We start from the raw sequence: 26,060 nt of genomic DNA on the forward strand, positions 1-26,060 counted from the left end.
AGGGGGCTGGAGCAATAGCACAGTGAGTAGGGTGTTTGCCTTGCACCTGGCAGACCCAGGTTCAATTCTTAGCATCCCGTAGGGTCCCCTGGGCACTGCCAGGAGTCATTCCTGAGTGCAGAGCCAGGAGGAACCCCTATGCACCTCTGGGTGTAACCCAAAAAGAAAAAAAAAAAACAGAAATAGACTTGAAATGAGAGAAGTGAGAGCCCAGGAGGCAAGGCAGGGGGTGGTCCTCCCCAGGCCACCCCTGTGGGGCAGAGTTTCCATCCCCCATAGGGTCAAGTAGCAGATCTGGTGGGAGAAATCACCACCCGGAGTCCCTCTCAGAAGCCACATGCACATTCCTGAGCATAAATGACACAGAAGCCCGAACATGGTGGACAGATGCGGGAGCCCCCCGCGCCCCCACTCCCCCCGGGCACTGAGGGCAGCCGGCCCCCTCCTGGCCCCACCTCACCTGTGTAGAACCTGGAGTGGTTATTCTCTTGCTCGAAGATGCTCTTGGTCTGTGGGTCGAATCGCAGCCATAGTCCGATGGCCAAGACCGCGATGCCGGCAAGCTGCAAGACACAAGGGAGAGGCCTGGGCATGAGTCCTGGCTGCAGGCAGAGCTGGGCCCCTTTTGCGTGTCGGAGGGGGTGACATGCGTGGAATCTCGGGGACCACCCCTCAGCGTCTGTCTCCCCACCACCACGCCACCGATGGTGGCAGGAGCCAGTGTGGCGATGGTTGGGGGTCAACCCATCGGTGAAAAATATCAGCCCGTGTGGATAATCCAGGGTGCCAGGCCATTCCCAGTGGATCAGGCTCCTTATGCAAGAACGCTTCACAGAACCACGCCATGTGCAAGGCCACGTGGGCATCTCGGGATGCTAAAATCGGGGAGCAGGAGCCAAGGGGCACAGGCTATGTGCCTAGCTCCGTGGCCACAGCAAGGATGATGGCCAGTCAGGGTCGTACATGGGGTTTATGGGATGGGGGGGTACTGCCGGGGAGGACGGGATTCTGGGAAGGGAGGGGAGACGGCAATGCTTAGGTTTTAACCCTGATCGGATATTCACTTCATCTATTTTTTTTTTTTGGTGGGGGGGGGAAGTGTGCTCCCAAGTAGTGCTCCCTTAGAGGGTCCCGGGGCCATTCCTGGTGATACTCGGCCAGTCAGATTGGATGGTTCAATGTTTGGGTTCAGTGACAGATGCTGCTTAAGCCCAGCAATGCTTGGGAGTGACCAGTGGTGCTGGGCGGGGGTATGGGAGGGGTGTCCAGGGCTCTACCTAGGGGATTTGGGAGGACTAGGGATCGGATTCTGGGCTTCATGCATTTTCAAGCATGTGCTCTGGCGGTTTTAGGTCTCTTCTGAGCTCCTTGAACAATTTTCTAAACCGGTGTTTCTCAACCGGAAGGATCTAGCTTCCTGGAGGTTCTCAAGAGTATTCCCAGGGGGGTCACAGGTGAAAACTGCTTAAATGAGGGGGCGAGAGAGACAGTACAGTGGGTGAGACACTTGCCCCGCACACAACGGACCTGGGTTTGATTCCCGGCATCCCTTATGGTCCGTCTCCCGAACACCAGGATGGCAGCAATGATTCCTGAGTGCTGAGCCAGGAGTAATCCCTGAGCATTGCCGGGTATGGCCCCCAAACAAAACAAAACTGCTTAAATGATGGGAGGTGAGGGTGGGGGGTGTATGTGTGTGGCATGAGACTAGGGGCCAACCAGTATGATGGGGGTAGGGTGGGGGAGCTACAGGAAGAAGGCCAGGTCGGAAGTGGGTCACAGCAGGAAAAAGGTTGAGAAACAATGCTTTAATGCTTTAAATTGTTCCCAGGGGGGCAGGGTCCAAGCAATAGCACAGCAATAGCACGGCAGTAAGAGCGTTTGCCTTTCATGTGGCCGACCCGGGTTCGATCCGTGGCATCCCATAGGGTCCCCCAAGCACCACCAGGAGTGATTCGTGAGTGCAGAGCCAGGAGGAACCCCTGAGCATTGCGGGGTGTGCCCTCCCCCACCACCAACAAACAAACAAGTAATTCCTCTCTCGTCCCTACTCTCCATGCCGTCCGACCAAAGGGCACACTCGAACCCAGGAGGGCGGCTGGGAGCTCAGTGGACACCAGCATCAGTGCCCTCCCAGCTCGAGCTCCCAGGTGCCGCGCTTCCTTCCCGGTGAGCCTGGACCCCGCCACACACACCCCCGTCTCCCCACCCTGCAGTTCCATCCCACTCCCATTTCAGAGCTGGGCAAGTGGAGAAGCCGGACCTGGTCAGATGCCAAGGCCTGGCACGTCCAGCGAGCTGCTTCCTGCCAAGGCCTTGGCCCCCACTGCCCAGTGCCAGCTGAGCTCCCCCGGCGCTGGTACCAGGGCACGCCGGGAGAGTGAGTCACAGTGTCGCGGCCGGTTGGCTGGATGCAGGGAAGGGTGGGCGCCGGGCCAACACCCTGGCCCCACGTTCCCCTGGGGGGCCCCCCACCACCCCAACAGAGGCGCCTATGTCAGCTCTGCCCCGGGAGTCGGGGGAGGGGGGGCCCCGCGGCCAGCACAGGCCTCTCTTTCTTTCCTTCCCGGCTCTCTCTCCCCGTGACCTGGCAGTGGTGGAGAGTGGGGACCCAAGAACTCCGTTGGCAGAACGGAAGTCGCCCACCCCACCCCACCCCGCTTGCTGGGAGCCGCCATGGATGGTTTTCTGCTCTTTTTTGGGGTGGGAGTGGCAGAGAGGCACACGCAGTTGGTGTTCAGGGCTCACTCCTGGCTGGGCTTGGTTGGGGGTGGGGGGGGTGGAGCCCTGAGGGGGTGCTGGGGATCGAACCCACGCCAGTCAAAATGTGCAAAGGCGAGTGAGCACTTTTCTCCCGGCAGCATCCAATTGGCCCTGCTGGGAGGGAGGATCTTGAATTCCTGCTTAGGTGGAGCTAAAAGCCTAAAGGTAATGATTTTGGAATAGACATTATGCCTGAGAGATTCCAAGCAGGAGAGAACACCCCCTCTCTGGACTTTGGGGGATCCACGGGAGGAGCTCCCCGGTTAGCCCCAGGGACGTCCCAAACCTCTCAGCCCACCTCTTAGGCACGGGGACACCAGGCTCCCGTAAGCAGCACAGGACGCCAGAGGCCCAGGGCAGGGCAGGGCAGGGCAGGGCAGGGCAGGGCAGGGCAGGGCAGGGCAGGGCGGGAAAGCCAAGCAGAGGTGGGGGGGGGGGAGGGACGCCGCCACCAGGCTTGAAGGGGTGGGGACGCCCATGTGAAGATGAACTGCCGAACTGTGGTTCTCACTGAGCAGAGGTGCGTGGGGGAGAGGTCCCAGCCTTGACACGGGGCCCACAGGGTGTTCCCTGCACTCTGAGCCCTGCTCCCGCGACAGAGGAATAGGGGCCCAGTGGGCGGCACCCCCCCAAAGTCAGTGTGGACTTTTGAGGTGGCCAGGTCCTGGCCCAGTGCCTCTGGGGTTCTGCAGAGCCCAAACGGAAGTGCTTCTTTCTTCCCCTCAGGACCCAACCAGAACTCTGGAAAAAAGGAAGTGGGAGGCCACTGGTGTCCTCTTGGATGTTCAGGGTTAACCTGAAACCCTTACGGTGGGGATTTCACATGCGTGCGAGCACTCGTGTGCACACACGCAACATACATGCACACCCATGCGCACGCAAGGGAGCTGCACGTCTTGGGGGTGCTTAGAGAACTCTCCCTGGGGCCTTCCTCCTCCCTGTCTTGTGCTTAGAGCTCCAGGGGGCCGGGTCCTAGCCAGGCCTTTCTGCCCGGGACTTGTGCTTACTTTATTGCACAGGAGGGTTTGGGGAACTTGGGGGTCGCCCCTGGTAGTGTCAGGGAGACCCTGTGTGGTGTGGAGAACCAAACTGGGGTCTGCTGCGTGCAAAGCAAATGCCTTGACCCCTGTACTATCTCTCTGGCCCTAGACTTAGGCTTATTATTAAGACAGTTCCCCTCACGTCATCCTATTCCTTCTGTTACTCACCCACTCCTTATCCTGCCAGGGAAATTCTTTTTTTTCATTCTTTTTTGGGCCACCCCGGCGATGCTCAGGGGTTATTCCTGGCTCTGCACTTAGTAAACGCTCCTGGCAGGCTCAGAGAGGGCCATATGGGGATGCTGGGGATTGAACCTGGGTCGGCTGCATGCAAGGCAAACGCCCTCCCCTCCCCGCTGTGCTATCGCTCTGGCCCCAGAGAAGTCCTTGAGCCAGTTGCTAGAAAAAGGGCTGCAGATAACCCACCCCAGGCATTAAGCTGAAAAGAATCGGAGAGCAGCAGGTAAGCAGAGAGGATGCTTCTGGCCCTGAGCGAAGTGTCTTCAGGAAGGGAGTGGAGCTCAGATAAACCCAGGGTAGCTCAGGGAAACTTCCAGCAGCAAGGCTTCCTGCATTTCCTGGTTTCGGGGCCCAAACTGGCAGTGCTCAGCACTGAATCCTGGCTCTGGGCTCAGTGATCACTCCTGGTGGGGTTTGGGGTACCATCTATGGTGCTGGCGATCAGACCCATGTGGACTGCTGCACTAGTGCTCGGCCCCAAACCTTCCTGCATCCTTGTGGATGCAACAAACCCAGACCCCCAAAGTCAGTCGACTTCTCTCGGGTCTCCAAGGACGAGGAATGTGAGGGGAAGACTAGAACCAGAAGGACCCCAGGTACCCGCTGAGGACAGGGCCCGATAGAGGAGGGGGCATCTCCTGTATCCCACCTGGTTGCTGTCTTGAGATTTAGCCCTGATGCTTGGTCAACACGAAGGGGAAGAGACTGGGAACACGGACACGGTGGGCAAAGCAGACTTTGGGGCTCTACTACCTAAACCCAGGCAGAGAGGGGGGAGGGGCAGGAAGCCGTGTGGGGTGGAAGGGCCAGGCTCCGTCTTTGAGCACCAGGTTCATGACTGTCACAGTCACATGCGGCTTTTGTGGTTGAGCAGTTAATTGGCCTGAGGTGGGGCTGGGTGAGCCCCGAGTGGCCCCATTTCTCTGTAATGCACTTGCAGAAACTGCTGCAGTCAGCTTGGGGTCAAAGGGCCAGGGGAGGTGGAACTGGTACCGCCTCACCCTGGCTCCCAGGGCTGCGAAGGGACACCCCCCTCCCTGCCCCCAGGAGAACCTACTATCTGGTCTCCTCTGGCTCCACCCCTAGCTGCCTCTCACCCCTACTTCCCGGAAGGCCGGAGAGGCAACACGGGCAGAGGCAGCCAAGAACCTGGAAGAAAGCCTACTTTAAAAGAATGGGCGCGGGGCTAGAGCAATAGTACAGCGGGTAAGGCGTTTGCCTTGCACGCAGCCGACCCAGGTTCGATTCCCAGCATCCCATAGGGTTCCCCGAGCACCACCAGGAGTAATTCCTGAGTGCATGAACCAGGAGTAACTTCTGTGCATTGCCGGGTGTGACCCAAAAAGCAAAATAAATAAATAAATAAATAAATAAATAAGAGAGTGGGTGCTGGGCAGAGCCATAGGACAGCGGGGAGGGCATTTGCCCTACATGAGGCCAACCCGGGTTCAATCCCCGGCACTCCTTATTGTTCCCCAAGCCTGCCAGGAGTGATCCCGGAGTGCAGGAGTAAGCCCTGAGCATTGCTGGGTGTGGCCCCCAAACAAAGCAAAACCAATAAAAAATTAAAAAAAGAATGGGTGCTCAGTCAATTATTAAGGGGCTCTATTAAATAATAATAATAATAATAATAGTACTTCTACTAATAATAATAAACAGAGTCCAGGAGGCCCAGGAAATTGCTGGCTTCCCCCAAGGTTGACAGGTGATAGGCACGTTCGCCACAGCTGTCACAGGCTGTCAACACACTTCTGCCTGGGGTTCAAGCCACAGTACAGCGGGCAGGGTCTTGTCTTGCACGTGGCCAACCCAGGCTTGATCCCCAGCATATCATACGGTCCCCCGAGTACGGCCAGGAGTGATCCCTGAGTGCAGAACCAGGAGGAACCCCTGAGCATCACTGGGTGCGGCCCCCAAACTGAAAAAAATAAAATAAAACAAAACAAAACACAATTTCCTGTCTAAGAGGTCCTCAAAGAACAGACACCTGCCCGGGGTCGCCAATCCAGCTGCTGTGGACGGAAGCCCAAGGCCACTGCGCCCAGCCCAAGGGCCTGCCCTGTCTACCCAAGCCCCTCTTCTTCCAATCAAAGCCAAAGGGAGCAATTCTGGGTTTGCTGGGAAGAGCCTCTTTGCTTTAGAACCCGAAACTCTAAACAGCAGTGCAGGGAGATAAAGGGATTGTCCTGCCACCCACTCCATAGCCTCCCCCCTCCCTCCCCAACTGTTTTATTGGGATTTCTTCACCACTTAACACAGAACCTCGTCTTCCTTTGAAGACGGGCATGAGAAAAACCCAAGAGAAGCCTGCATGGGAGACCTCCTACCAAGTCCGGCCCCGCGCTTCGTCAAGCGGTCAAGGCCTTGAGCAACAAGGAAAGACAGAGACCGTCAGAGGCCCGGGGATTACAGAGCCCAGGCTGTCCTGTGGGGACGGTGGACGGGAGCCAGGCCGGGACGAGAGCGCATTACTGGAAAAAACCAGCCGAAGCCAAGTCGGACTTGCAGGAAGGCGCCAACGCTGGCTTCATAGTTGGACGAACGCAAGAGGGGAATCGAGGCGTCCGTCAGAGGGAAGGAAGAGGGAAGCTCCTTTTGCTCTGATCGTTACTCTTAATGCAGTTCTTTTTCCTTTCGGTAGATCTAAAACTGGGCTGGAGCGGTAGCACAGCGGGTAGAGCGTTTGCCTTGCACACAGCAGACCCCGGGTTCGATTCCTCTTGCCCTTCTCCGAGAGCCCGGCAAGTTACTGAGAATATCTTGCTTGCACGGCAAAGCCTGGCAAGCTACCTGTGACGTATGTGATTTGCCAAAAACAGAAACGACAAGTCTCACAATGGAGGCGTCACTGGTGCCCGCTCGAGCGAATCGATGAACAACGGGAGGACAGTGCTACAGATCTAAAACTATTCTAAGACTAAAAGTGCGGGATGCGGAGATGGTCCCAAGGGCTGGCAAGGGGCTGGAGTAGATAGCACAGCGTAGATAGTAGTAGTAGATAGCCTTGCACGCAGCCGACCCGGGTTCCATTTCCAGCATCCCATATGGTCCCCCTGAGCACCGCCAGGAATAATTCCTGAGTGCAGAGCCAGGAGTAACCCCTGTGCCCCACAGGGTGTGACCCAAAACGCAAAACAAAACAAAACAAAAACCCAAAAAACCCAGGTGCTGGTAAGCCTCTGGGCCCTACATCCAAGCCCTGATACTGCATAATTTTCTGAGAACCATGGAGCACTGTGCTAGGAGTCCCCCCAAACTAGCCCAATGATGAGCATATACCCAAGTACTACTGGGGCCTCTCTGTCTCTCTCAAAGTTCCCTTTCTCCTCCAGGAACCACCTTGTCATCGATCTTTCTCCCACTCTGTGCTCAGCTCTGCCGCTGAGCCTTTGCCAACACACCTGGACACGTGTGGGCAGAATGCCTCTCGCCCTTCAGCCCCGGGGCTCCCTCTGGCTGCTCCGGCCGTGCCTCCCTGGGGGCTGGTGGGCCCCCAATCTCTGCAACCTTACAGGACTGAGGCACTGCAGGGGGCTTCTACCCCTCCCCTCAGCCCCCAACGCATCCCAGGCTGCCCCTGCCCTCCACGGGCGACCTTGGCACTGGGCATCGGCAGTTTCGCTCTCAAGGCAGGACGAGGCCACAGAACCCCACACTGCCTCCTCATCCTCCCAGGCTCCTCGTTGGCCCAAGAGCTTCCGAATGTGTTTCCCCGTGTACCTCCCCACGTGCCTCCTGATCCCTGCCCTGGCCATCTGGGCCTCGCACCTCACGATGACCGTGCTCCTCCCCAGAAAATGCACTCCCACCCAGAGCTCGCCGTTACCCGAACCCGCTCCCTGGCTGGCCCTCCTGATGCACCACCCCGGGGGGGGGGGCATGGATCAGGGCACCCCATGCCTTGCTGTGCGGGTCGGCTCAGAGATGCCCCCGGAGTGAAAGGACAGTGGCCAGCCACAGGAAGCCGAGGCGGCATCTCTGGGCCAAGCCCCGCAGCTCCTGGGTGCCAGCAGCTCGGGCACCCTGCGGAGGCGGGAGCCGGTTCCAGCAAGAGCCCCAGGGGGCAGTGAGGTCTGGGCGGCCCCACGGCCCCACTGACCCCGGCGCTGAAGGGCACCTGCAGATGGCTGAGGTAGCCAGGGGCGACGTACAGCTGGTGGACGGAGAAGGGCTCTGTGGGGTGTGTGTGTGTGTGTGTGTGTGTGTGTTATGTGAGGGTATGTGGTGGCATGGTGTGGTGTGGGAATATGTGAGGTGTGGGAGATGGGTGTGTGTGTGTATGTGTGTGTGTAACTGTGGCATGGTGTGTTGTGGGAGTATGTGGGGTGTGTGTGGGAGGTGTGTGTGGGGGGGTATGTGGAATGGTATGGCGTGAGACTATGTGAGTGTGGGAGATAAGTGTGTGTGTGTGTGTGTGTGTGTGTGCGAGGCATGCTGTGGGTCTATGTGGGGTGTGTGTGGGGGGGTGCTTACCCCTGGCCCCCAGCACTACCCAGAGGCCACAGCCAGTTGCAGAGAGCAGCCACAAGGCCCACACCTCTGACAGGTGGCCAGGGGTGTTCCGGGGGCTGGCGGAACACCCCTGGCCACCTTTGACCTTCTCCCACTCACGGACTGCCTCCCAGCACCCCACGAGGCCCAGACGGGAATGGCCAGGCCGGGGGGGGGGGGGGGCGGGGGGGTGCTGGTCTTCCTGTGGGTAAAACGACGCAGAAAGGAATGCCCAGGTGACAGGTCGGAGGACACGAGGACGGAAATGTCTCACGTCCTCTCTCTCTCCCCCATCACTGGAAACTTCATTTGTAATCTTTATAGGGGCCACACCCGGCAGGGCTAGGGGGAGTCCTGGGGCCACTAGCACCACACCAGGCAGTGCTGCGGTGGTGTGTGTGTGTGTGTGTGTGTGTGTGTGTGTGCGTGCGTGCGCGCGCGCATGTGTATGTGTGTATGTATATGTGTATGTGTGTGCGTGTGTATATGTGTGTGTCTGTGTGTGTGTGCGTGTGTGTGTGTGTGTGGACACGTGGGGCCGGACCCAACTCTGGGTCTCCCGCATGCTAGGCAAAGGCTGTCCAACTTACGCCGTGGTTCCTATTCTGTTTTTTTGTCTGTTTTGACTTGGGAAAGTAGGCAGAGCCGCGCCGGGCACCCTGGTGGCGAATAACCGACCTGAATGGGGTGGGGGTGGGGGGAGGCTGTTCCTTCTCCCGGCTTTTCTGGGCTCCCCCAGCCCAGTCCTGCCCCCAGGAAGCCACGGGCGCGGAGATAAGGGTTTCTATGTTCACACAGGCTCCGACACTGAAAAACAAGTCAGGCCACCCAGACCTGTGGGCGCTGGGCCTCCGCCGTCGCCATGGCAACCCTGGCTCCCCCACCCAATGCCAAGTCTCCGGGGATGGGCTGATTCACAGTCGGGAGGCTGGGCCGGGCCAGCCGGCAAGAACAGGCAGGAGCCGGACGGCTCCTTCCCACGGAGGCACGCTGGGTGCTGGGCAGGACAAAGGCCTTCAGGCCGTGAGGGAGGACCCGGGACCTCCCTCCGCAGCCAAACCCACTGGGACCTACCCAACTCCACTGTAAGCAACGGGAAAAGTTGCTGGGCCTTGCCCTGATGAAGGGTCAACAGCGGGCCCGAGAGGGCTGAGAGACGGTAGAGCAGGTTGAGCACTTGCCTTGCCCTTGGCTAACCCAGGGTTGTATCTCTGGCACTGCACAGGGTCCCCACTGCCCCACGAGGAGTGACCCCTGAGCCCAGAGCCAGGTGTAGGTCAAGCACAGCTGGCCCAATGCTGACCTTGCGCCCAAACAAAAACCCACCCCAGAGAGGGTCGGAGAGATGGTCACGTAGGTAAGCGTCTGCCTTGCACACAGCCCACCAGTATCTAACCAGCCCCTGGCACCATCGACGGTCCCCTGAGCACAGAGCCAGAAGTAAGCCCCAAAGCATAAACAAGGGTGCCCCGAATTTGCCTCCCCTTCTTGCAAGGAAGCAAACCAGCAAACCGTTCTTGGCAGGAGGGCCCGCTACCAGCAAGGGCCTGCCCGTGTGCTGATAGTGACGTGGCTGCCAAGGAGGCCGCGGGCGACTCTCACAGTTCTGAGCGTCACGGATGGAGTTCCCAGCATGCTCTCCACCGTGCGAGAGAAGACAGTTTGACGGCCCAGGGAAGGGGTGGACAGGCACAGCCGGGGCCTCTGGTTCTCCTGCTGGCCACCGACACCCATTTGAGGCCAGCGCTCTAGCCTGGGGGTGGGGTAGGGAAACGCAGACCCTCAAAGGCAAGGGCGGGGGGCACAGTGATAGTACAGCAGGTAGGGCGTTTGCCTTGCATGCAGTCGATCCGGGTTCGATTCCCAGCATCCCATATGGTCCCCCGAGCACCGCCAGGAGTAATTCCTGAGTGTAGAGCCAGGAGTAACCCCTGTGCATCGCTGGGTGTGACCCAAAAAGAAAAAAAAAAGGCAATGGGGAACCATTGAGGCTGGTGGTACTCCTAATCTCCTGGGCTGGCCTGGCTCACGGTGGCAAGCAGGATGGCCACTGCTACTAGCCACACTCCTGCAAAGGTCTCCCGAGCCCGGGGAGTTGGCTGGAGTTTGCAAATCTCAGCGCTAAGCCTTCCCTTCCAAGCTGAGCCAGTTGTGAGGGCATGGCAGGGCTCTCTCTCTCGCTTTCTCTTCCTCTCTTCCTCTCTCTCTCTCCCTCACTCCCTCCCCCTTCCCTCCTTCCCCCCCCCCAAAAAAAACTGGCACCGTCAGGATGCTGGCACAAAATCCGATGGGGGCTTTCTGTGGGCCCCGCCCAACAGAGTGGGGTATGTGCTAGGTCCTCCCTGAGAGACAGCGACTGTGGGGGGCTGGAGCAATAGCACAGTGGGTAGAGTGTTTGCCTTGCACGCGGCCAACCCAGGTTCGATTCCCAGCATCCCATAAGGTCCCCTGAGCACCGCCAGGAGTAAATCCTGAGTGCAAGAGCCAGGAGTGACCCAAAAAGCCAAAAACAAACAAAAAAAAAAGACAGCGACTGGGATGAGGCGCCGCCTGGCACTGAGGCAGGGAACAATGTGGGGAAGGAAACGAGCTCTAAGAAAGATGTGGTGTAAGAGCCCAGGGCCCTGAGTCTGTGAGGCCTCAAGCAGGAGTCGGCAATTGCCTCCAATTGCACAGCGGCCACCCGGGTTCTGTGCCCTCTCCAAGAGAAGCCAAGGGATTGGGCGGGCAGGCCAGAGGAGGCCCTGCCGCAAGGCACTCTGGGTAAGCTCCCCCTCCTGCCCCCCACCTCCTGTCTGTCTGTCTGTCTGTCTGTCTGTGGCGGCCGGTGTTCTTCCGAGGCCATCTTTACGTAGGAATGGGCTCTTTCTCAAATAAACCACTCGAAATTCTAGAGGAAAATAATAAAACTTTAAAAATAATAATAATTAAAAAAAAGGACATGTAAGGTCTTCATGCACATCCTGGGTATATCATGCTTTGCATGCAGGATGTGGGAGCCCTGAGCTGGATGAGGCTAAAAGACAAAGAAAAGCGACAAGGAGGTCTCCAGGTGGCAGCGGTGGCTGTGGGCCAGGGAGTGAGGCGGAGGGAAGTGAGTGATACAATAATGGGCAAGAGACTGGCTACAAGTAACCACAAGGAACCACTCACACCCTGCTTCACAGATGCCGGCGGATGCTCCTTATCATCTGACCTCTCATCGCTCTGACCTTTCGGGCTGAGTCACAGGCTCAAGAAGACAACGGCTAGAGATGGGTTCACTGCTCCCCCCGCCACACACACACACACACACACACACACACACACACACACACACACACACGCCTCTCCCCCACCCTAAGGAGCTGAACAGGAGTCACTCTCACAATCTTATTTTTTGGGGGGAGTCGGTGTTGGACAAGAGGATGCTCTAGACAGACTCAACTGGAAAAAAAAAAAACGCTGTGAGCCCACCACTATTTTTTTTTCTTTTTTCGGGGGTGGGGTCAGGTTTGGGCAACATCTGGCAGTGCTCAGGGGTTACTCCTAGCTCTGCATTCTCTGGTCACTCCTGGTGGGCTCGGGGGGTATATGGGGTGCTGGGGATCAAACCCTGGTCGGCCGCGTGCAAGGCTAGCGCCTTTCTTTACCTGCCGTGCTATGGCTCCTGCCTGCTGGCGACTCCCTTGGGGGCCCTTTGCTCTCAGCTCACATCTGGGGTGGGCGGCTGTTCAGGGGGATAAAACACACCCCTTGCCTTCTCTCCTTCCTTCCGCCCACACAGGAACATGGCATGGCCTTGACCTTGGGTGTTTAAGGAGTCAAGAAAGTTCTAGAACAGGGATGGGTTCGGAAGTGGAGGTGCTGACGTCACCCCTTCCTTGGAACCCGTCACCCCTTCCTTGGAACCCATTTCTCCTCTGGGTCTGTCTGTGGGATCCTGAGCTAGACTCCACAGGGAGCCACCGAGTCACCTGGCTTCCGGGGGCGGGGGGGAGGGGAGCAGAGGAGGGGGGAGGGGCTCACCTTCCCCGTCCTCCCTGCTTGGAGACACCTCAAATCACATGAGGTCGGTCAAGACTTCCAACTCCTTGGGGCTGGAGTTATACCACGGCAGGGAGGGCATTTGCCTTGCATGCGGCCGACCTGGGTTCGATTCCCAGCATCCCATAGGGTCCCCTGAGCACCGCTGGGAGTAATTCCTGAGTGCAGATCCTGGAGGAACCCCTGAGCATCGCCGGGTGTGACCCAAAAAGCAAATAAATAAATAAATAAAAGGAACTGGATAATTAAATTATTATTATTATTATTTTTTTTTTTTTTAAAAAAAAGACTTCCGATTCCTTTCCTGAATGTGATGGGCCCAGGGGCAAGTGCTCAGTGTTGAGCTGCACAAGTGATGGAGTTTCTGACTTAAAAGCCAGAGGACACGGGTGACAAAAGCAGGTGATCGTCTGGGATAATGCTAACCTCCGTGCCTCCCTCTCCCCCCAAAGAAGTGAAACTACAAAGTACTTCTACCAAGATTCCTTGCAGAAGGGGAGGCCTCAGCACACACGTAGCTAGCACCTGGCCCTGTGATCACCCTTTCTCAGGATTCACCTGCAAGGTAGTTATTGATGTTATCCCCAGTTGAGAGGAGCAAACAGGCACAGAGAGGGAGAGGGACTGGCCCACGGTCACAAAGCAGGTATGGCTGGAGCACGTGGCTGCCCGCTCCTCTCCCTGGGCCAGCCGCGCTACCAGCTGCTTGTCATGCCTGGGGGAGGTCACTCAGTCCCCCTTCTGGGGTCAGCGTGGGTGGGGTTAAGTGGAGAATGAGGGACCCACTCGCCTTTGTGGTCTGGGTTTTGGTTTGTTTGTTTTGGGGCCACGCCCAGCAACACTCCTGGCTCAGTGCTGGGGACCCTGTGGGGCTCTGGGGGGAAGGGCTCGAACCCAGTCCTCCTGCACCCAAAGCATGAATGGGCGCAGCCCCTGGAGCTCCCTGGTCCTGCAGTCGTGGTCTGAACAGGTTCGAGAGCAGAGCAAGGCCCTCCCCTCCCAGGACACAGCCAGCCTCACCAAAGGCTTCGGGAGGAGCGGCTCACCCAGGGGGCTGGGGCTGGGGGCGGGAGGAAGGATCTAGGCTGGGCTGACTCTTTCCAAACAAGAGCCGGCCTCTGAGTTTCCACCGCCCGCCTGGCAGCCGCAGAACGGAGCCCAGCCTGCCCATAAATCGGTTTTCCACTGAAAGCAGGCATTCTGGCTTTAACCAAAATCATCTGACGCGGGGGATGTTTTGCTTTAAATTCCAGAGAACCACACACACACATTTGTTTTCCATTGTGTCTGCCTTGCAAAGATGTCTGGGACACACACACACACACACACACACACACACACACACACACACAAGCCTTGTGGTCTATTTGGAAACTCTCTCTCTCTCTCTCTTTCTCTCTCTCTCTCCTTGCGGACTATTTGGAAAATCTCTGTCTCTGTCTCTGTATACACACACACACACACACACACACACACACACACTCATGCGCACGTGCACACACACACACACACACAAGCCTTGTGGTCTATTTGGAAAAACACACACACACACTCTCTCTCTCTCCTTATGGACTATTTGGAAATTCTCTCTGTCTCTCTCTCTCTCACACATTGGTCTTGAGGACGAGCGAGCTCCCCTTCCGTTGTGGAAACGGTCACCACTTGCCTGCATGTTCCAGAAGGGTGGAAGAAGGGAGGGAGCCCCCCTCCCCAAGTCCCCCTTTCAAGGGAGGGTAGGGCCGGCAGCTGCGTGCTCTCCCCCAGCCCCTCCCCAATCACCGGCCACTCTCCCACTCTCGGCACCAGCCAACAGGACAAAAGTCAAGGCTCCCCAGGGCTGTCCTGCCCATTCCCCGCCAGGCTCCCTGCCTCCACTTCCTACCTCCGACTGTTTTAGGCAGCAAATGCTCAAATATTTGCTTGCAGGACCCACGTGGGCCAGAAAGACTCTGCCCGAACCACTTCGTTTACGCAAACAGACCCTCCTGGGGTACTGCTCCGGGCTTTTCACCCCTCTGGGCTTGGGAGTTAGGGCGCTTTTATCTGAGGTCACACTGGCTGGAAGTGGCCGAGTTAGAGACTTGAGACTCTGAACAGCCCCAAGTCTCAGCCATTCATTCATTCACTGCTCTGCCCTGTGCCCGGGATCCCTTGGGATCACTTATTTACAAGGAGGCAGGATTTATCCTTGCTAGGCTCTTGTGTCCTGCTGGTCCTAGCTGACCCCATTTCCTAAGGGGCCTCCTCGGCCCTCCTGAAAGGTCCAAAGAGGCCTGAGCAGACTCCTACTTTCTCACCCACCAGCAGGTCCCTGTGACAGCCCCCTGGCTCGTGGGAGCCCCCTGGCAAAGCCTGCAGAGAGCGCCTGGCACAGTATGGAGAACCAGGCCGTGCACACAAACTCTTTGCTTGGCATACTGGCATCCCACTTGGGCTCAGACATGGCCGGGGCTGCTCCTCACACCCTTCCCTTAAGCCCCCAAGAGGAGAGCCCCAAGGAGGGGAGCCCCGAGTTCCTGATGAAAGGACCACGCCCTGGGCCCAGGGCTCAGCCCCAGCTGGTGGAAGGGGGAATTAATGCCACCATTCCTGACCCGGGGGTCCCTCCGCATCCTTGGAAGAGGATCTGGTACTAGCTGAGATTCGGAGATGAGCTTCCTGGGTGTCTGAGGGAGTCAGGGCTATATTCTGGAGAAAGGAGCAGACGGGGGTGATCTCCCAGGCTTGGAGAGGGGCTGCTTTCAACACTTTTAAATTTTGTTTTTGTTTCCTTTTTTTGGGGGGAGGGGGGTGTCACACCCAGCGATACTCAAGGGTTACTCCTGGATCTGCACTCAGGTATTACTCCTGGCGGTGCTGGGGGACCCTACAGGATGCTGGGGGTCGAACCCAGGTCAGTGGCGTGCAGGGCAAATGCCCTCCCTGCTGTGCTATTGCTCTGGCCCCTTGTTTTTGTTTCTTGAGTCTGGCAATGCTTAGGGGTTACTTCTTGTGCTCAGGAATCACTCCTGGTGGGCTCCAGGGACGACACGGGGCGCCGGGGATCGAACCTGGGTCTGCCGAGTGCAAGGCCGGCACCGGACCCACTCTGCTTCTCCCGCCCACTCAACTCTTCTTCCCCAAAAATATACACCATCCTTCACGGTTTTAGTTTAGTTTGGGGGAGGCCACACCTGGCAGTGCTCAGTACTTAGCCCTAGTTCTGTGCTCAGGGATCCTTTCTGGCAGGGCTACGTGGTGCAGAAGCCAGGTCAGCTGCATTTCCGGGCAAGTACGCTAACCACTGTACTATCGCTCTCCGGGTCCTGCCTTTCAGCACTTGGGCAGATGTCCCGCTGGAAGGTGAGCGCCACACGGAGGGGGACAGGAGTGACAGGGACGGGCTTCTTGTGTGGGAAGCTCAGGAGCAGGGCTGCTGAGAGGGTGCGGCAAGGGAGCCTGGTGAAGGGGGTGCTAGAAACTGCAATAGCTCAGTGATGGGGATGTTGGGCACTGCAATAGCCTGGTGAAGGGGATGCTGGACAATGCAATAGTCCAGTGAAGGGGATGCTGGATACTGCAATAGCCCGATGAAGGGGATGCTAGACACTGCAATAGCTCAGTGAAGGGGATGCTGGCCACTGCAATAGCTCACTTGGAGGGAAGGGGTGGCCCTTCAGTCCAGCAAGTCACCCTGTCTCAATCTGTCATGGTTGCCAGCAGAGGCTTTGGAGCCACAGAGGCGTCCTTCTCATGGCTCTGGGGGCTGGGAAACTGAAGACAAAAGCAGACATGGTATTCGCTGAGGAACTGCATTTTTGGCTCTCCTCTGGGGCCTCTTTAAAAAAAAATTGGGGTTCTGTATCACACCCAGGGGTGCTCAGGAGTTCCTCCCGGCTCCATGTGCAGGGGTCACTCCTGGTGGGTTTGGGGGACCCTTAGGTGGTGTGGGGGATCGAACTGGGTCAGCCTCGGGCTAGGCAAGTGCCCTCTTTGCTGTACTATCTCCTGGCACTCACCAAACGCCACCCTCGGGGCCTAGTGACTCCCCAAGAGCCCCACCTACAAATGGGTTTGGGGGAACCTAATGGCTGAACTTGCGGGGGAGACACAATTATTCAGTGTCAAACCTGAGACGGAGCTTTCCACAACACCCCACCTCGGATCGCGGGGAAGCAGAGAGCACCTGCCCCGGAGGGTAGTGGGTGGTTTTTTTTTTTTTCCTCCCCTTCACAGATTTCCACGGCACCACTGATACATCAATGCTGCCGATTCCATCAATACTGGAAACAGGAAACTGTTCGCAGTGCAATGCTGTGCCTGGCTTTTATCCAGTCCTATCCCCCACCCTCCCCTGCTCCACCGCCAACACACATACACACGTACACACACACACATACACACTCAGTCATAATTTTCTGCTCTGACCTACACACCTTGTTTCCGAACTTGAACAACAACACGCAGTTCCATCTGGGGATTATAAATAAGCCTGGGGTTACCCTCCAAGCCCGGAGTAGGGTGGGGAGGGGGGTGGAAGAGCTCAGCTAAAAAGTCACATGGTAGAAGTCACGGGCTACTGGCATGCCTCGGACTGGGTGGGGTTCACTGGCGCCCTGGATGCTGGCTGGGGTCTCTGAGAAGGGTTTTCTTTCTAACACAGCCGACAGGAACTTTCGTCTCTGCCCCCTCTGTGTATGCTGAGGAGGTGCCAACAGACAGGACTCGTGAAACATAATATCTGGGGCCACTGAGATAGTACAGCGGGTCAGGTGCTTGTCCCTGCACCAAACAATTCACCTCGAGCGCTGCCAGGAGTGATCCCTGAGCACGGTGCCAGGAGTAAGCTCTGAGAGTAGTTGGGTGTGGCCCCCAGACCCCAAATCACAGACACGCGACCACAATCTATCTGATCTTTCTTCACGCCGATATCCCCCAAGAGAACACTTCTCCTTAACAGCCGTCCAATAAGGTAAAGGCCCTCCCGTTGATCGTCGATTTGCTCGAGCGGGCCCAGTAACGTCTCCATTGGAGACTTTGTTGTTACTGTGTCTGGCATATCGAATACTCTCGGTAGCTTGCCGGGCTCTCCGAGAGGGGCGGAGGAATCGAACTCGGGTCGGCCATGTTGGCCGCTTGTAAGGCGAATGCCCTACCCGCTGTGCTATCGCTCCAGCCCAATACTGAGGACTATTTTCGAGGGTATCTGCCGGCGTGGTATGGTGCTCCAGCTCTCTGACTGACCCTCCCAGACCCGCTCTGATCTGGGGTGTTCAGGTAAATCTGGGTCCCTTTCACATCAGACAGCTAGGTCCTGCCCCACCGCTCCACAAAGCCGTGTCTTCTCTCCTCAGAAGTTCAAGTCCAGGGGCGGGAAAGATAGTACAGCGTGTAGGGAGTTTACCTTGCACGTGATCGACCTGGGTTCGATTCCCAGCATCCCCTAGGGTCCCCCAAGCACCACCAAGGATTAATTCCTGAGTGCAGAGTCAGGAAGAACCCCTGAGCATCGCTGTCTATGACTCAAACAGCAAAAAAAAAAAAAAAAAGAAGTTCAAGTCCCCAGATGACCACCCCACCCCCGCCCCCAAGAGACATTTTTCACTTTCCAAAATCCTGGGGGAGGGAGGAGAGAGAGAGAGAGATCAGAGGTCTGGCTGAGACCGTGAGTTTATCCTTTGGGGGAGGAGGGGGTTGGGTCACACCCACCCATGTTCCAGGCTCACTCCTGCTTCCAAGCTCAGGGATCCCTCCAGCTGGGGCTCGGGGCACCCATCTGCACTGCTGGGGATGAAGCCCGGGGTGGCTTGCGAGCCAACTGCCGCGACCCCCGTACTCATCATTTCTTTGTCCCCAACAAAGACAAGTCACCAAGCGATGGGAAAATCCAACCCGAGCCGCACACTTGGGCCAGAAGCTCATAAAATTGGATTTTTTTGATGTAGACCAGAAGCACAGACACTCATTAGATGAATCCAGAGTCAAGCCACTCCTGGGCCATGATTCAGCGGGCGGTCAGAGCGAGACTGGGTGGGGAGGCGGGGCTGTGCTTGAGGTTCGAATCATGCCCTCCTCAGATCCCTGAATCCCGACTGTCCCTGCCCTTCCCTGGAGGCAAATCTCTGCTGAAGGCAGAAACACAGGGATCAGGACAAAGTAGGAAATGAGGGGCGGGGTGTTGAGAAAAATCAATCTGGGGTGCTCTAATGAACTCCAGGAATCTCCAGACTTTTTAGTTTTCTTTGTTTTGGGGGCCACACCTGGTGATGCTCTGGTCTCACTCTGGGCTCTGCACTCAACGGATCACTCCTGGCGGTGCTCATGGGTCCATACGTGGTACTGGGGATCCCAGTATTATCTCTCTGGCCTTGGATCTCCAGGTATATTGTTTTAAAAAAGAAAAAAAAAACACCAAAACAAAACAAAACAAAAAAATCCTGGGGTTGGAGACCCAGTTAGAACTGGAGTGCATGCCATGCATATGCCAGATCCTGGTTTGACCTCCAGCATTGATTGCCTGGTCTCCTGAGCATTGCTGGGTGTGGCTTCAGTGGCCCCTAGACCACCAGGGGCCCAGGGGCTCCCAGCACTATAAGGCCCAGAGCAGCTGCTGCATTGAACCTTCAGGCCTGGTTTGCTAAGAACCGCGGGGAAGGGCCAAGTTCCCCAGCACTGCTTGGGGCAGGGGGGCGGGGGGCTGCCCCCACAACAGTGAACAAAACAAAACGGGGTGACCTCGTCTTTTTTTTTTTTTTTTCTGAAGGCAGGCCCGCTGGATTTCAGGCGAGTGCCTCAGAAGAGTAAGACCCTCCGGACCAACAGGACAGCAGACAGCCCTTAAAATCACCCCACAAGCACCGGGGCTGGCATTTCCCGGGAGGGGCCTGCAGATGGATGTCATTATTATGAAATTATCTCATCGGGAGACAGGAGACGGCCGTCCACAGCTGCATGCATTCACGGAAAAAAAGAAACCAGCTCGGGCCGGCGTGGCTTTTTCCACTCTTGGAAACCCGCGAGACTCTGGCGTCAGGAGGCAGAGCCCACAGGCTGGCGGCCCCGTCGAGGGGCCTCCTGGGCGGGGCCGAGAAGGCTCTCTTTGGGTCCCTGAGAACAATGGGGGCTCCCCACCACCCCTGGCCGGAGCCGTGACGTCACTGAGGGCCAGGCTGCTTTGGGGGGCCTTGCAAAGGAGCTTGGAGAATTCCCCCCTGCCCTCCCTGGGGTAGAGGAAGAGTAGACAGAAGCAACTGCCCCTTGCTCCCGGGTCTTCTCTGCCCATCCCCGCCCAGGTGGTCGAGTGGGCACAGCCTCCAGGGAGGCCAGGGGCATGCTGGTGACCTCAGGACCCCCGACTGTCGTCTGAGGCACACACGTACCCTAGAAAGAACCAGAACTGGCCAGATCCTGCGCTTCAGGAAAGAGGAAGCCTGGGATTTGCACCGAAGTCTCCCACAGCCGCTGGGGTGATTCTCCCAGACGCCAAGCCTCTCCGTACGATGGACTCCCGCAATCCCAGTGTTGGCTACCCATGGCCCTGGACACCGATGATCCCACCCAGCCCCACCCAGGGAGGTGTGAGCAGGCCAGCCTGGCGGGCATGGCCGCGGGGGGTGGGGTGGGGGTGGCAGTGGAAGACGCTCAGAGGAGGGGACGGTCTTGTGTGAGGGGGGCGCTGCTTCTGAGCCAAGCGGGTTCAGGTTCAGGCTGAACCTGCAGCTTCCAGTGACCCCAGGAAGAGCCAGAGGCCGGGGAGAAGGCGCAGAAGGGCTGAAGGAGCCTGTGCAGGCAGGAGTCCTGGGTTTGAGCCCTGGCCCGGCCTGGCCCCGGGGCACCACTTCGCAGAGTACAGAACGCTAAGACAGAACAGCTTCTGGGCCCCAGCGTAGATGCACCCCCTGGAATTAGGGGAGTCTGGAAGAGCGAGTTTGCTACTTCCTTCCTTTTCTTTTTTTGAGGTGGGGGCTGGGGGGGCCACACCCAGCACTCCAGGCATCATATGGGGAACCTGGGTGGGCCCTGTGCAAGCCAAGCCCCCCAGTTCCCCCAGGACATCTCTCCTGCCCCTCTCTCCCTCTCTCTCTCTCTCTCTCTCTCTCTCTCTCTCTTTTTTTTTTGCTTTCTGGGTCACACCCGGCAATGCACAGGGGTTCCTCCTGGCTCATGCACTCAGGAATTCCTCCTGGCGGTGCTCGGGGACCCTGTGGGATGCTGGGGATCCAACCCGGGTCTGCCGCGTGTAAGGCAAACAGCCTCTCAATTTTTTAAACAGAGGCCACACCCAGTGCCTGGGGCCACTCTTGGGACTAGAGGTGGGGGTAGGAGTGGGGACTGCTTGGGGAACCCCAGATCCAACTCCCAGCCCCCCCACCCCCTCGCAGGCTCAGGCGTCTGCTAATCTCTCGGAGCTGCAAGTCCCTGCCCAGGCCTGGAGACTGTGTAGAGGAATCCAAGTGTGTCTCTAAATCTTGAGTCCGCTCCCAGGGGTGACACCCGTCAGGGGAGAAGCCACAAAGATCTTGGGAGAGGCCCACACCTGGTCTGGGCACCCCGCCTGCCCGGAAGCTGCCAGAACAAAGTTGGGGGGGGGGGCGCTGTGGTGCCCAAGGTGGATTTTCCTGCACGCACAGGGTTCCGCTCTGGGGGCGGGGCTCCAGCCAGCACCCACTCCTGCCCCCTCTGGCCTTTTCAGCAGCCAACCCTGCAGTGGGCGCATCCAGGTGTGGGATTCAGCAGGGCGGCTGCCAACCCACCGTACTTCTCTGGGACGGGCTCCCCGCTGCCCCCCACCAACCGCTGTCCCCTGGGGCGTCACAGTGGGGACAGCTGGAAGTCTCCAGAGGCTATGGGCTCGCCCACCCCCACTTAACTGCCCAGCAGCTCCCTGGGGGGATGGCGAAATGAGGACCTTGACCCCAGAGAATCCCTGAATAGAGGTGCTCCAGCTCAGCCCTATGCTCCAGCTCAGCCCTAGTGGGCAGAGGGAAGGGTGGAGGGGCTAACTGGAGACAGAGGCCAGAGTGTGGCCCCCACATGTAGGGATGAGCCTGGGCGTCCACTGTCCCCTGATCCCCCCCCCCCCCCCCACCGCCCCATCAGCTTCCTGTCCCCTTGCTGGGTGGTGTGGGAAGGTCCCCGGCAGGCTGCAGGCAGTGGGTGGCAGAAACTTTTCCAGAACATTTGCGCCGCACCCACACACCCACGGGGTGTACGTTCATGAAAGTGACCTGCTGTGGGGCCGGCCCAGGACAGGGCGGGACCAGTGCCCAGTTCTTGGCATTCCCGGCCAAGTGTCTGCCAGTGTCCCACACAAGTGAGGTGAGGACAAACCCCTCTATTTCCGGGCGACGGAGGGTGAGAGGGGCTGGGGGTGGGGGGCTGGATCGGCTCACTGAGTGCCTGGGCGGATTGGGTGCGAATTAGAAAGGACCCCCCCCCCATCTCCTCCCCACCCTGCCGACACCTGATCCTCACCCTGCTTTTCTTTTTCTTTTTTTTTGGGGGGGTCACATCCAGTGATGCATAGAGGTTAGATAGAGGTTAGTCCTGGTTCTCTCAGGAATCACCCCTGGTAGTGCTTAGGGGACCATATGGGACGCTGGGAATCGAACCCGGGTCAGTCGCGTGCAAGGCAAACACCCTCCCCGCTGTGCTATCGCTCCAGTCCCTCCAGTTCCTATTTCTCAGAGACCCACATCAGGTCCCCAGATCCCAACATCAGAAGCCAGAGTGACGCCCGCAGGGAGGGCACTTGCCTTGCACGTGGCCAACCCGGGTTCGATCCCCAGCCTCCCATATGGTCCCCCGAGCAAGGCCAGGAGTGAACCCCGAGTGCAGAGCCAGGGGTAAGCCCTGAGCAACCACTGACTGTGGCCCAAAGACCAAAACCAAATCACAAGGTTGGAGCCCGTGGGTCTCCCAAGAGAGGGGCGCTGTGAGTCATCCCCCCCGGGGGCCCCTGCTCTCAATTTAAAGCTTCAGTTCTCCGGAGACCTGGCTTGAAGCCGCAGATGGCGCAGCCAACAGTCCGCCTCTGCCTCCCTCGGGACGCTCTCTCTCTGCTCTCACCATGTGACCCTGGCCAGGTCCAGCCACCTGTGGAATGGGGTCAGGCTTCTGGTCCGGGCTCCGACACCCCTCTTGAAAAAAAAAGGGGGCTTTGCAGGCAGAAACGCTGTTCCTGAACCCCTTCCCCGAAGCAGTTCCGTCCCTGCTGAGCGCCGAGACGGCATCTCCTGGGTGCACCCTGTCCCATCCCCTGGGGCCTGTCAGCACCAGGCCCCCTCTGGTGGCACAATGGATCGGGCAGAGGGGCTCCAGGGTGGGGGGTGATGCAGGGCGAGGTACCCCTCCGGCTCTCTGCCGCCTCACCCAGGGGAAGCGAGCTGGGCTGGACACTCTCTAAAATCATTCCCGCCCCGGAATCCCACATGCCCAGCCCAGAGGGCACAGCAGACCAGCAGTGCCCGCCCCCGCCTCCCCCTCCCCCCTTCTCAAAGGGTGGGGGTGGCAGGTCCAAGCAGATACCAGGGGTGGCCCGGGAGCTGCCCATCAGTCTCAGGCCTGTGCATGGGAGGGGGGTGGCATTCTCTGCCCCCCCCACGCCCCCCCCCCCCAAGGGTGCAGCCTCCATCAGCAGAGTGCAAAGGACTGAGGCCCAGAGAGGCAGAGGGAGAGAGGACAGGCTGGGGAGCAGGAGTGCCCGGAAAACTCCCCAAAGGGCAAGGGTGGGGTAGGGCGGGGCCCACACACCCTTCTACATTCTTTTCCAGTGCCAGGGGTTGGTGAGAGGAAGCTCAGCTTGGCAGCTCAAGGCTGGCTGGTGGGAATCTGGGGGCGGGGAGGGGGGGGAGGGGGGGAGGGGGGAGGGGGAGGGGAGGGGGGGGTGGAGAGTAGCCAGAAGAGGATAAGGCACACCTAGCTTGGGGCTCCTCACTCTAGCCAGGACAGAGGCCAGCCAGGCTGGGCATCTGCGCTCCTACCACCCCGCACCCAAGTTCTTAGGAGACTTGCCCAGCGCTGTGGGGAGGCCCCCTCCGCCCCCAGCCGCCACCCCGACAGTTTTAGTCCAGATTCTCAGCACACTCTGGCTTCCAGAGCAGTTGCAGGGGACGGGGTTGGGTGGGGGTGGGGGGGGTCGCTGACTTTCCGAGCTCCTTCTCCAGCAGAGGGACAAGGTGGGGGGGGGGGGGGCTCTGCGTCCAGATGCGGGGGGGGAGATTCCAGTTCCCGTCTCGTCTCTGCAGGACCCTTAGCCACTGGGCTACCCCTACCCCGCCCCACCGGGGCACATTGGAGGGTGCGGCGGGCGGGCGGGCGGACGGGGGCGTTCTGGAGGGCCTGGCCGGGCACTGGGAGGTCCCGCGCCGGGAGGGGGTGAGCCCTGGCACCCCCCCAACGGTCCCGGAAATGGAGAAACGCCGGACCCATCCCACTAGGGGCGCCGATAGGCATCTGCCCTCCTCTCTCCAACTCGCCCCGAGTTTCTCCGCAGTTCCAGATACTTATCGCCCGGCCGGGGCGGGGGCGGAGGAGGAGAGGGAGTGTGGGGGGGGGGGAGTGGAGTGGGGTGGGGGGCGGGGGGGGAAGGTTGAGAATCAAGACAAGCGAGTCTTTCAGGTCGTTTTCGAGCGCGCTCGAACTTTCTCACGAAGCCCAAGAGGCCTGAAAGCACCGACGGTGCGTGCGCTCGGGACGGGCGCGCCCCAGGCTCTCCGCGGGCACGGACCTGGCCGGGGGTCTCGGGACCCCGCGGTGGGCACGCATCGCTCCCGGCTCCGCGGCCCCCTGCCCGCCCACACCCTGCGGCTGCTCCTTCTGCTCCCAGGGGCGCACCCCCCGCCGTCCCCCCGGGGCCCCCCCGGAGCTGGGCACGCCCAGGCCCGCTCCCCGGTCCCGGGTCCCGGCGCGCCCCGGCCGCGCCGCTGCGCCTGGCGCGCGTCCCGCTCCCAGCGTGCGGGTCCCCGCCCGCCTGTATCCGCGCGGGCCCACCGGGCCCGGGCCTCCTCCCTCCCCTCCCCCGTTCCCCCCACGGCCCGGGGCTGACTGCCTCCTCGGCGCGCCCACCGCCGAGACCCCCGACGCTCGGCACCCCGGGGCGCACCGGGGGAGCCCCCCGGAGGGGAGCGCGCCGCGCCCGCGCGCACTCACCCAGAAGATGAAGTTAAATCCAAAGAGCAGGTATTTGATGCACTTGGTGCCTCCCTTCACCGGCATGGTGCGGGCTTGCTGGGCCTGGGGCCGGACGGGCGTGGAACGCGGGCTCGAGCGCGGCCGGGACGGGCGCAAGCGGGACGCGCGGGAGGTGCGGGCGGCGGCGTCCGGGCGGGCCTCCGGGCTGCACTTTTAAAAACTGCCACTCCTAAGGGCGCCCGGCCGGCCGCGCTGCGCATGTGCCGCGGCGCCGCCCCCCGCAGGCCCCGCCCCGAGGCAGGCCACGCCCACGTCCCCCGCCCCGCCCCGCCCTCCTCCGCCCAGGTTCCCCGGGACACCTGGAGCCCGCGCGTCCCTCTCGCCCCATGCTGGCCTGGGATGCACCGGGCTGGCCCGCACCCGTCTTCCCGCCAGCCTCTCTCTCCTCCCCTTCCCAGTTCACGATGCTGGGGTTATTATTATTATTTTTTGTTTGTTTTTTTGGGGGTGTCACAACCGGAGATACTCAGGGATTATTCCTGGCTCTGCACTCTTGGCGGTGCTCGGGGGACCCTATGGGATGCCGGGGATGGAACCCAGGTCGGCCGCGTGCAAGGCAAACGCCCTCCCCGCTGTGCTATCACTCCAGCCCCACGATGCTGGGGGATTCTTATCTTAGCAGACCTCCACCTCCCCCTGCTATATGTAGATCCTGCCCTCCCACCCACCCATCCCTGCGGGTGCGTTTTACTTTTAGGGGCACCTTCCCCTGGTCGTCCGGGTAAAGCCTCCCTTGCTCAAGCGTGCCACAGCGCGAGAGCGCGCTTGCCTCGACCTCCCTTGGCAAGGAAACGGCCTGGCTTGGTTTCTTCCTGGAGCGCTGAGGTAGCGTATCTGCTGCAGAGGAGGAAGGAGATATTTACAGCCCAGGTGCTGAGAAGGATCGGAGGCTGGTGGACATACTTCTCAAATCACCATCAGCAACTCAGCCAGATCCCCCACTGGTTGCAGGTTGAGCCCTTGGGGAGTGCGTCTGGAATGTTCCCTTTAGAAGTCTGGAGAGTTTGGGGTCTGACTCAGTTCTTGCAGGTACTCGTGGGCCACCTACTTCCCTCTGGCCGGCCCTCCCAGCTCAGGGCTACTTCTGGAGTACTCTGTATTGGGCTAGATCTGAACAGATATCTCCACTCAAAAACTTAACTGTTGGACCGAGAGAGAGAGCGCACAGGCATGCAGGAGCTTGATTGCCCCGCAGCCAACTTAGTTTGAACCTCTGGCAAGCCCAGTTGGAATCCCTTGAGCACTGCTGAGGGGTCACTCCTGAGTGTAGAGCCAAGAGTAGCCCCTGATACCCCTGGGTGTGGCCTGGCCTGCTCCCCTGCCCCCAAT

The 26,060-nt window shown here is 59.2% G+C and overlaps 2 protein-coding genes across 2 annotated transcripts in view; one reads left to right on the forward strand and one right to left on the reverse strand.

The window, feature by feature from the left end:
• The window catches only part of CD9 (CD9 molecule), a 41,049-nt gene extending 16,136 nt beyond the window's left edge, over positions 1–24,913 (reverse strand). Inside the window, exons 1-2 of the mRNA XM_056109035.1 lie at positions 24,690–24,913; positions 461–563 (exon numbers count right to left, since the gene is read on the reverse strand). Of these exons, the coding sequence (XP_055965010.1) occupies positions 461–563; positions 24,690–24,755 (169 nt within the window). The 5' untranslated portion in view covers positions 24,756–24,913. The remainder of the gene's footprint in view (positions 1–460; positions 564–24,689) is intronic.
• The window catches only part of LOC130018354 (von Willebrand factor-like), a gene marked incomplete at its 3' end in the record, with an annotated part of 161,532 nt that continues 160,225 nt past the window's right edge, over positions 24,754–26,060 (forward strand). Inside the window, exon 1 of the mRNA XM_056109036.1 lies at positions 24,754–24,843. Within this exon, the coding sequence (XP_055965011.1) occupies positions 24,754–24,843 (90 nt within the window). The remainder of the gene's footprint in view (positions 24,844–26,060) is intronic.

This window comes from Sorex fumeus, unplaced genomic scaffold (genome assembly GCF_029834395.1).
Source record: "Sorex fumeus unplaced genomic scaffold, SorFum_2.1 ptg000263l, whole genome shotgun sequence".
In the NCBI taxonomy this organism is placed as follows: Eukaryota; Metazoa; Chordata; class Mammalia; order Eulipotyphla; family Soricidae; genus Sorex; species Sorex fumeus.